Raw genomic sequence first — 12,134 nt, forward strand, 5'->3', positions numbered from 1 at the left:
GTCGGGAAATTAAGGGCTAGTCAAGAAGTCTGGAAATCAAGGGCTAGTCAAGAAGGGTTAGAAAATAAGTCGGGGAGTTTTGAAGGGTTAGAAAATAAGTCGGGGAGTTTTGAAGGGTTAGAAAATAAGTCGGGAAGTTTTGAAGGGTTAGAAAATAAGTCGGGAAGTTTTGAAGGGTTAGAAAATAAGTCGGGAAGTTTTGAAGGGTTAGAAAATAAGTCGGGAAGTTTTGAAGGGTTAGAAAATAAGTCGGGAAGTTTTGAAGGGTTAGAAAATAAGTCGGGAAGTTTTGAAGGGTTAGAAAATAAATCGGGAAGTTTTGAAGGGTTAGAAAATAAGTCGGGAAGTTTTGAAGGGTTAGAAAATAAGTCGGGAAGTTTTGAAGGGTTAGAAAATAAGTCGGGAAGTTTTGAAGGGTTAGAAAATAAGAAATTAGAAAATTTAGGTTAAAAAAGTCAGGAAATTTGTATCTGAAAAGGCAGTGTCAACCCTGACTGTATACTCCCTTTAATAGTATTTGTAACGAGCGCCTGGCCCGTCCTACGCTAGCGACATCTACACCAGGAAGAGGAAACAATCTGCAGCGCGAAGGTGAATATCGCGACGCCCTCGCGTGGCGGGGTTGTAAGTGATAAAATCTTTCGTCGAGAGATCCGTGTTCATTGACTTTTTGTGAATTAGCGAGAGCCACTTTCGTTTGTCAAAAGACGTTTTTCTCGTCGCCTTTTATTATTATCACCCACTTAAAAATGAAACCGTTATAATTGTCTTTTATAATTATCTTTTAATTACCAGTCCCACGTACCATTTTTTAAGAGCTCGTCACGTCCTAAAGAAAACGCCTCGATCTCTTCCTAATTTTATAGTTTCGGGACAATGTCACGGTTTCAAAAAAGCTCTTGGCTCCGTTAAATGTTCTTTATACAGGGTGTCTCTTTTTTGTTCGATCAGGGGATATTTTTCAAACGTGTGTAAAACGTACAAGGCTCCCAGCAATTCTATATTCACGACCAATAAAATCCTATCATTCTAAAATGATCCTGTAATTCCCATACTTTATCCTATAATCCTAAATTATTCAGAATTCTATTTTAATCCTATAATTCTAAATTGGTCATAATTCTATTTGTATCCTATAATTCTAAATTGGTCATAATTCTATTTGTATCCTATAATTCTAAATTGGTCATAATTCTATTATCCTTTAATTCTAAATTGGTCATAATTCTATTATCCTTTAATTCTAAATTGGTCATAATTCTATCCTATAATTCTAAATTGGTCATAATTCTATTATCCTATAATTCTAAATTGGTCATAATTCTATTATCCTTTAATTTTTCTAAATTGGTCATAATTCTATTTTAATCCTATAATCCTAAATTGGTCATAATTATATTATCCTATAATTCTAAATTGGTCCTAATTCTATTTGTATCCTATAATTCTAAATTGGTCCTAATTCTATTTGTATCCTATAATTCTAAATTGGTCCTAATTCTATTTTTATCCTATAATTCTAAATTGGTCCTAATTATATTTGTATCCTATAATTCTAAATTGGTCCTAATTCTATTTTTATCCTATAATTCTAAATTGGTCCTAATTCAATAATCCTGAAATAATTTTATAATTCCATTTTTTTGGGAGTATTATCCGTAGTGACATAGTCTGAAGTTCACCAAAATAATGCGGTAATTCTAGAAATGACTACCATGTAACATTTCAACAAGCGGAATGTACGGAACTGACATACTTACGTAGGACGTTGTATTAAACTTATGGCAATAGTGTGCGGTGTAGCGTAAGTAAAATAGCCAAGTTAATAATTTGAAGAACTGTGTACTATTTCCGGCCGAAACTATTTTTTGCTTGTTTGCGCATTATATCGTCCCAAGATTTAGGAGACTATCGATGTGATAAACCTGTTTAAAACGCGAATTATTTAAACTGGAATTACCGGAATCTAATTGATTATGAAATGTTTATATCCTCTAGTTCGTAGTATTTTCGTGTCTCGTACTTGAACTATTTAAAGTAGGAATGGACACCGTGGGCATGTTGATTTTAAATATTTTACCTTTTCCATCTCAAAGGCGGTTATTTTATATTCTAGTAAACGTTGAAGTACCCTAATTCAGGGTTATTGATTAATTTTTAAACCGAAAAAATCCATTTGTTCAAAAGTGACATAATTACCCAAAACTTTTGTCAATCGGACCTATTTTTAATGAATGTTACGAGCGAAACACAAGTTGGGAGGGGAGAAGGGAAAGTATGCCTTGGGGAGGGAAGGAAGTTAAAACCAACAATTAACGCCTCCTAGTGAGGAACGGAAGAACTAAATAGCACTGGTCATAGTTATTGTTTTTCGTCGTTTTGTGGAGATGCTATCGCCATCTACCTACGATATAATACCATAGACTAAAAAAAGATCCAGAAAGGTGACAATAAATAGTCTTTTATGTGGTCCATCTCGAGTCGAGCATTGATTAAACCTTTAGCATACGAAAGTACAGGGATTGTCACACTTTTGGTAATTATTTCCCTTTTGATTTTTTTAAATCGGATATCAATTGATTTTTGTTTACTTGAATCGACATTTTTTCTGGAATCGACATTTTTTCTGGAATCGACATTTTTTCTGGAATCGACATTTTTTCTGGAATCGACATTTTTTCTGGAATCGACATTTTTTCTGGAATCGACATTTTTTCTGGAATCGACATTTTTTCTTGAATCGACATTTTTTCTTGAATCGACATTTTTTCTTATTTCAAATGAGTTTTTATATTTCAATAGATTATTTATTTGTTTTTTTAATTTCAATTGATTTTGAAACATTTCCCTCTAAAACGTTATTGATTATTCACATGCATTTGTGATATTACCCAAAAAATATAATTAATTTAAATTAAATTTAATTAGTACTTTTAATTACTTTGTTTTGAATTTTCTTTGCAGCCGCAAAATGTTTTGCACATTTCATAAATTCGTATAATAGGTCAAATAAATCAATGATTTAAAGACATCGTTTGATTTAAATCAGTCAACCCTTTTTTAATAATAAAGTTTTCACTAATGGGCGCGTAACACCTTCGAGTATTTGTATATGAATACCTCAAGCTCTCTCTCTGCCAACTGGAAACGTAAATGTGTTTCGCTAGAAATAGGCTACCATTTTTTTCGTATTTTCATTTCAAAGTTTTGGCAGAGTTATTGCTATTTTTATAGCAAATATTCAACCGCTTCGCCCAAAAAAAGTGTAAATAACGGGGTGGCATTTATAATAAATAAAACCATAATTCTATATTATTATTTCATAATTATGTATCTTCGAGAAATACTTAACTGAGAGCTGCTCAGTGACGTCATTACAAGATCAAAATCGCCCATGTGAGCAGGGTTGGTCGATAATTATCAATGATAATTATCGATATTTATCCGATGAAAAAATCGTGATAATTATCGAATTAAATTAAAATATCTGAAAACAGTTTTTAAAGTTTAATTTAATAATTTTGAAAGCAATATAGAGCAGTATTAAGTATTTATGACATTTATGCTCGCATTTATGTAATGTTTACAACTATCCAAAATGTATTTTATCCAATTTTAAACTTGTTTCGAAACTTGAAAAGGCAATGTTGTTAATTCATCGGAATCATCGTTAAATTTTACAACTTAAATTCCAAATATTCATAATTATCAAAAAAATCCGATATTTATCCAAATAATCCGATAATTATCCAAATAATCGGATAATTATCAAATGATCAGATAAGTATCAAAAAATCCGATAACTATGGTATAAATCGGATTTTCCGATTTTTTGCTAACCCTGCTAGTGAGACGCTAGAGCATCTGTGGTGTGAATAGCTCTCGAGAAAATTTAGTATTTGCGAAATATTAAGTGGCATACTTATTAAATTAGATTCTTATAGACTTATGATAAACCCTTTTTAAGGGAGTATAAAGTAGGACGTAAAATGAATCAACGAAATTTCATGGTTTTTCCGCTGGGAGCGCTGTTGCTTGACGTATAGGGTGTAATCTCTGTTGGAGCCACTATTCATACTTGTTGATGAAGAAAAGGGTTTTTTTGTCCTTCTCTAATTTTACTTATATGGTTGAGAAAATGTTTTATTCTGGTCTTCCCCGTTCCCTCGAAGAAAGCTCAGTTAATCCTTGAACAATGCAGGGGTGGAATCGAACGCCAATATTCGATGGAATACTACTGACGCGCTCGTTTCCCGGATTTTCCCGAGGCGCGGAATTTTTTGAGAATGTCCAGAGCGTCGAAATGATTAAAATACAATAAATAAATGAATAAATAAATGCAAATAAGGTTTTGCTTCAAATTTCACAATTACAAAATATTTAAGTTATACATTTCTAAAGTTTAGGGTTTTTCAGGTTTAATAACATTTAGAATTTAATTGAATTACATTTAATTTTATCATTTATTTAAGATTCGTAAAAAATTGTTGCCCGTTAATTTTCATTTTTTTTCTGTGACATCATTTGTAATGAAAGTGAATATCCATTATTTTTAAAATCAACTATTGAGATTATTACCACCCCAATTTCGAAAAAAAAACACTTAAATCCCCATCGAAGTTATAAATCGAGTTTGTTACCGCAACCAAAGACTTAGTTTAAGTTTTTGCTTTATCAGATGAATATAACTTCCACCAAGTTTAACGTCAATACTTCGTTACACCGTGTACTAATCATCCAGAGTGATTGATCCCTAGCGTCAATACTTCGCCGAAATTCTAACAATACTTCGCCAAAATTCTAACAATACTTCGCCAAAATTCTAACAATACTTCGCCAAAATTCTAACAATATTTCGCCAAAATTCTAACAATATTTCGCCAAAATTCTAACAATACTTCGCCAAAATTCTAACAATACTTCGCCAAAATTCTAACAATATTTCGCCAAAATTCTAACAATACTTCGCCAAAATTCTAACAATATTTCGCCAAAATTCTAACAATATTTCGCCAAAATTCTAACAATATTTCGAAAAAATTTTAACAATATTTCGAAAAAATTCTAACAATATTTCGAAAACATTCTAACAATATTTCGCCAAAATTCTAACAATACTTCGCCAAAATTCTAACAATACTTCACCAAAATTCTAACAATACTTCGCCAAAATCCAAATTTACCACCAATTTTCACGTTTTCAACAAAAAAATTTCCGAAATCGATAATTTTCCGGCTTCAATACGATAATTTAATTTTCAGAACTTGGCAACGTTTTCAATTTCGGTTGGGGGGTTGTTCCACCTTGTTTCGTTTCACGCTTTAGACAGTTACAAGTTGCGAGATGCATGTCTAACGTGGTAGGAGGGGTCTAAATAATTGTCGTTCCTTGTAAACGAATCCTATTTTGACTGTTATTAATTTTCCTTTTGACAGCTATTCAATCTTTGGACTCTTTGAACGACCAAATCGTTCAGTTCATCTTCTCTCCGTGCGGCAGCGGGGTGTTGGAACTGCCCCGTTCGAGCGGGGACCCGTCGATCTCGGAAAACGCGACTGCTGGCGCTGATCGGGCAGCGGCGGACGGCGATGAACGAGCGACATCTCTCGGCAGCCGCGACTCCCTCGCAGTCGCCTCTACTTCCAGAAGCGCCGCCGATGAACCCGTCAACAGAGTCGCTATTTTGCCACTGCGCCCACATTCCTCGGTAATGCACCTTTGTCATTTTCTTCGCGTTATTCGTATTTAGGCTTAGTGACACTCTTCTTAATAACCCGTGATTTTTCGCTAATTGAGCCGGAAATTAAATCGCTATTATGCCAAATAAACCAATAGAAGTAATGAAGGAAATTTTTAAAAGCAGCTACCGATTAAATGGCGCCAAATAAGTACTGGGGTTTTAAGTTATTTCCATCAATGGGTCAATTATAATACTATATTTACTTTACTAACAGTAATTTTTCTATATTTTTAATGATTTTTAATATTTTTACAATTAAAAATTTTAATAGTAATATACTATACTATAATACAATTTATTTTTAATATTATAATTAAATATTAAATAATATAATTTATTTATTTATTTTTATAATTCTATTTAAACTTAAATATTAGTATAATTTATTTTTAATACTATATTTAAACTTAAATATTTATTTATTCTTAATATTATATTTAAAATTTTGTATATAAATTTATATAATTTATTTATTTTTATTTTTTAATATTATAAAATTTAAGATATAAATTAAATTTTATATAATTTATTTATTTTTAATATTATAAAATTTAAGATATATAGGGTTGTTAATTTTCCGGAAAAATAAAATGCGGAAAAATTTCCAGAAAATTTTCCGAATTGCGGAAAATTTTCCGCAAATCGGAAAAATAAAAAATTTAAACATAAATTACTTTTTAAGGGTTTTTCATGTTTTAAACTTTTTATCGATTTAAAATGACTAATATCAGTAAACATCCTACAAAACATTAATAGTGTTACATTTCAACCAGTTTAAACTAGTCTATAGGTTTAGTTTTACTTTTAGATTAGAAAAAATGAGGTGAAAATTCCGCTTTATTTAAATTTGCAAACAATATATTAGAAAAATTATGGAATGAAAACGTTTTTAATATTTTTCGGAAAAATACGGAAAATTTTCCGGAAAAAAGGCCTCGGAAAATTTTCCGACTTACAACACTAAATTTTATATTAAAAATAAATTATATACATTAAATTTTATATTAAAAATAAATTATATACATTAAATTTTATATTAAAAATAAATTATATACATTAAATTTTATATTAAAAATAAATTATATACATTAAATTTTATATTAAAAATAAATTATATACATTAAATTTTATATTAAAAATAAATTATATACATTAAATTTTATATTAAAAATAAATTATATACATTAAATTTTATATTAAAAATAAATTATATACATTAAATTTTATATTAAAAATAAATTATATACATTAAATTTTATATTAAAAATAAATTATATACATTAAATTTTATATTAAAAATAAATTATATACATTAAATTTTATATTAAAAATAAATTATATACATTAAATTTTATATTAAAAATAAATTATATACATTAAATTTTATATTAAAAATAAATTATATACATTAAATTTTATATTAAAAATAAATTATATACATTAAATTTTATATTAAAAATAAATTATATACATTAAATTTTATATTAAAAATAAATTGTATACATTAAATTTTATATTAAAAATAAATTATATACATTAAATTTTATATTAAAAATAAATTATATACATTAAATTTTATATTAAAAATAAATTATATACATTAAATTTTATATTAAAAATAAATTATATACATTAAATTTTATATTAAAAATAAATTATATACATTAAATTTTTTATTAAAAATAAATTATATACATTAAATTTTTTATTAAAAATAAATTATATACATTAAATTTTATATTAAAAATAAATTATATACATTAAATTTTATATTAAAAATAAATTATATACATTAAATTTTATATTAAAAATAAATTATATACATTAAATTTTATATTAAAAATAAATTATATACATTAAATTTTTTATTAAAAATAAATTATATACATTAAATTTTATATTAAAAATAAATTATATACATTAAATTTTATATTAAAAATAAATTATATACATTAAATTTTATATTAAAAATAAATTATATACATTAAATTTTATATTAAAAATAAATTATATATAATTTATTTAATGTATATTTATTTTTAATATAAAATTTAATGTATATAATTTATTTTTAATATTATAAATTAAATATTTAATATTAATATAATTTATTTATTTTTAATTATTTAGTACGTAATTAATATATTGAACTAATAATTATGTATTTACTTTATTAAAATGTTAAAATTTAAAGGCGGGGCTTATCTAAGACGTATACCTACGACGCTACGAGCAAACACTTAATAGAATTGGAGAAGCAGGTAGTGTTCGTACGGGGATCCCCGCCTTTTGTCCCCGACCCCGACCCCGACCCCGACCCCGACCCCGACTGCCGCAAATCAAGTCGGGGTTTTCCATTTTTCGGGGTTATGTTTTCGTAGTGTAATTTAAAATTTTCGCGCCGACGCACCCTGCTAAATCCTTAAAATATAAAATAGATAGGTTCCTTCTCAACCTTTTTTTGTGGGCGACAATAGAATGATCCGAATGACTTTCGGCTGATGCCGCTGACGTGGTTCTCGCTTGACGCTTGACTCCGACTTGAGTCAATTTTAAGTTTTAGTTTCATAATTGCCGTTGTTTCGGACTCTCTCAGTCTCAGCTAAGGAGTGTGGAGTTACAACGTTTGTAAATAACTTGTGAATTTATAAAACAACTTATTTAAACCATTACAATGCCTAAGCTATAGACCTCTATTTTAAAATCTACCTATCTTATCTATTTTTACTATAGTCTTAGTCGATAATTCAAAATAACGGTCGAAAACGCCGCCGATCAGTTTTGTAAAATAATTTCGGCGGCGTAATCGTCGGCCATTTTCGGTATGGAGATACGGCTGCCAGATTTCGATAGATCGAAAAAGGCCAACTCTCTCCAATGTTTTCGTTTTCAAAACGAAAATTTTGCGGCGTAGCTATCGACTAAGACTATTACTAATAGTCCCTAGGCTCAGAGGCTGGCTTACACAAGATACACTATCTAATCTAAACCAGTAAAATTGGGGTATTTTTATAATTTTTCTATTCTTAATAAATACAAAGAATTTTCCATCCCCGACCCCGACTTTATTTGGACCCCGTACGAACAATAGAATATTTTTACAGGGTTTTGCGAATAAAGTTAAGATAAATAAGCAAAATGTAACGTTGCCCTTACGTCACAATACACAGCTAGAACCTGGACATGTGTCAGATTTATAGCCCGTGTAGCCGGGAAGATTGAAACTACACCACCGGAGGTCTGTCATCATTATGCCCTACGCCAGCGTCCACAGACCCGGACAGGTGACAAAACCAGCATGGGTAGCAGAACCCCACTACTGAAGGTCGCACCCTCGACGCAAGCCACTCAACCCAGCAGACAGCTAGAACCTATATTCCTCTGGCGTTTGTAGCGCGCACTCGTAGGCTAAGAGGCCATGTTACTTTATTAAAAAAAACTAATCTAGAAATTGGGATTTGTGGATTTTTGTAAAACTTTTCTAAGAGATTTTGTAAAATTTGACCCTGGTAAAATATCGTCTGCTTCAACAAATCTACCGCTTAAAGGGAATATAACCTCAGGTATTTGGTGTGGAACACTAACGTTTGCAGCTTTGGCCGCTCTAGCATTTGACTACAAAAATGTTTGGCGCCACTGTACAGGGAAATTTGAAAAATTGAAGGGGTCTTCCATAAAGATTGCTTTGCAGGTTATATTCCCTTTAAAGGAAATACTAATAACGCAGGGTTCGTACACGACCTGGAAAACCAGGAAAAGTCAGGGAATTTTTAAATGTTTCATTAAAGGCCGACTACATAGTTATTCGGTTTACTCTGTCTCTCACTGGTAGTTGGTTGCTTGCATAGCACATGTGTCTTGCAGTGAGCCAACTTCCAGTGAAAGACAGAGTAAACCGAGTAATTATGTAGTCGGCCTTTAAGGGCAAGGAATTTGAAAATGTTTCCAAAAGGTCATAGTCCAAGAGCCCATGACAAAATAAGCATGTGATAAGGTACACGATGGGTCAAGATATTTTTTAGTTAGGTTAGTGATTCGTAACAAAGAACTGTTTGTCTAACGGGTCAAAGTGGGGGCTTTCCGGAAATACGAACCACGTGACGTCACTTCCGGTGACCTTGAAAATTGATATGACCTGATATTGGTATCATTCGATTGGTCTCAACGTGTTCTAACCAAATATCGCTAAATTAACCTTCAAATATGAACCAAGAGGCGTATAAGACTAAAAAATAATTTTGTCTTAAACATGTAAATTTGGGAGGGGCTCGAAATTAGTTTTTTAATCCGTTAGACAAACAGTTCTTTGTTACGAATCACTAACCTAACTAAAAAATATCTTGACCCATCGTGTACCTTATCACACGCTTATTTTGTCATGGGCTCTTGGACTATCAGGGACACGTCAAGGAATTTGAAAATGTTCGAAAAAGTAAGGGAATTTTAAAAAGACCCCAAAAAATGAGGCAAATAAATATTTGGAAGAAAATATTTTTTTCAAGATTTTTATCTCAAACCATTCATTTATTCAACAAAAATGGTCAGGGAAAATTTGGAAATTTGGGCAGGGAAAACCTGGAAATGCCAGGGAATTTAATTCCGGAAATTTGGTACGAACCCTGTAACGTGTATTCGCTTTAAATCTTAATCGTTCGAACTTCTGAAAGTAAAAAATGTATAAACTTGCAGGCATTTGTCGGTGAAAACGCTGAGGGTCAACGAGAATCGCTCAAGTCTTCCATGGCACTCATGCGGCGCCTGCTCGTGGACGCCCAGGCCAAGTTCCGGCGCATGATGGAAGAGAACAAAGCCTTGGCCTGCAAGATCGACGGCGACATCCAGACGGCGCACCAAGAAGTGTCGCTGTTGAGAGCCGAGCTGGCCGACACCAACAAACGCATCACCCAAATCACGAACTCCGTGTCCGTCACGGACCAGAACTCCGGCTCGCCCGAGAAGGTCAAAGTGGCCGAAGTGAGAGGCGACCGCGAATCGGACTCGGCGTCATCCGGGGAACGCAGTCCGCCGGGCGTCGGTGCGAACGGAGCTCTCCGCGACCGAACTACCAAGAGCGTGATGGAACCTTTGGCGAAAAAACCTCCGATTAAGTCGGCCGCCATCGTCAAACAAAGTGTCTCGGGGAAACGCGCCGGTGCTACGGGTAAAAGCGGCGCCAAGAAACACGGCGAAGAGTGCGCCGGAGCCGTCGATTTGATGACGGGCAGAAGTCAAGACGCGGACGACGAAGGGGCCAACGCCGACTGCGACCGCTGCAAGGGTAAATCTTTACGAGTTATTTTCAAATAGGCCTAAAATATTTCCGAAAGTCGAGGCGACAATGACCATGTTGAGACGAGTTTTACCCATAGAAATCTCATAGGTAACTAGAATGCTGCCGCCTACGGCCGAGCTTGACGCCAGTTCGCCTTGAACCTTCAGCCAATGAGAGGCCGTAGAGTGGTTCCGCCAAGGAGGATAATAATCCTCCTTGGATCCGCTACTATAGCGGGAGATAGGTGACGTCATTCTCTCTGGTGACATTAAATTCTTGGCAGAACCACTCTTTGAGCTCTGATTGGCTGAGATCTGGCTATCGTCTGCCACGGCGTTTGGCCCATTTTCCAGTTACACGGCAGCATTCTAGTTACCTATGAGATTTCTATGGTTTTACCGGTGCTTCCGTCAATTCACTTCCCGCTCTAAAATTTCCCGCTCTAACTTCTCAAATCAGCACCGTATCTCATTCAGGGTTCATTCAGACCTGGAAAACCTAGAAATATCAGGGAAATTCCTTTTTTTGCACAAATAATTATAAGATTTAACTTTATTACAATTTTTATATGATAATATGTAACCAATTTAGTTTTAATGACATTCGCGAAATAAGCTACTCTTTAAATCTAAGTTTTATCCGTGGGAAAACCGGGAAGTTTCAGGGAAATCGGCTTGCCATTAGTCCTGTCATTGGATCCCTGAAACTAACGTCTTCGCGGACGCCATTGAAGCACTCACCGGTGACGTTTTACCTTCCCCCTGTCCTAGCCTGGGCTGCGTTCAACAACTCTAAAAAAGCTCAGCGCTGAGCACAACGGTCAGCGGTTTTTTGCTGAACGGGTTTTTTGACTTCCGGTTTTGACGTCACGTTGATCATCGGAGACTCAGCGGAAACATCGGCTGAGCGAGATGGTGTTTCCGTTGCTCATCGGTGTCGCGACGTCATTCGACAAAGTTAAAGTCAGCGAGCTATAAATCGTACAAAAACTTTTAGATTTTTGTGACGTAGCGTTGATTAAAAGAACTCAACGATAACTCAGCGGTTTATCTCCGTTGATAGTTGTTGAACGCAGCCATAATGGCCGGGGATCGTCTCAACGCAGTCACTCTCATTAATAG

The 12,134-nt window shown here is 32.9% G+C and overlaps 1 protein-coding gene across 6 annotated transcripts in view; it reads left to right on the forward strand.

The window, feature by feature from the left end:
• The window catches only part of Liprin-gamma (liprin protein kazrin), a 114,518-nt gene that overhangs the window by 71,470 nt on the left and 30,914 nt on the right, over positions 1-12,134 (forward strand). For all 6 annotated transcript variants that reach the window (XM_090161561.1, XM_090161559.1, XM_090161560.1 and 3 more), the window contains 2 exons: positions 5,437-5,708; positions 10,431-11,019. In XM_090161561.1, coding sequence (XP_090017687.1) covers positions 5,437-5,708; positions 10,431-11,019 — 861 coding nt within the window. The remainder of the gene's footprint in view (positions 1-5,436; positions 5,709-10,430; positions 11,020-12,134) is intronic.

This window comes from Leiobunum rupestre, chromosome 10, assembly GCF_980474605.1.
Source record: "Leiobunum rupestre chromosome 10, qqLeiRupe1.1.hap1, whole genome shotgun sequence".
Classification (NCBI taxonomy): domain Eukaryota; kingdom Metazoa; phylum Arthropoda; class Arachnida; order Opiliones; family Sclerosomatidae; genus Leiobunum; species Leiobunum rupestre.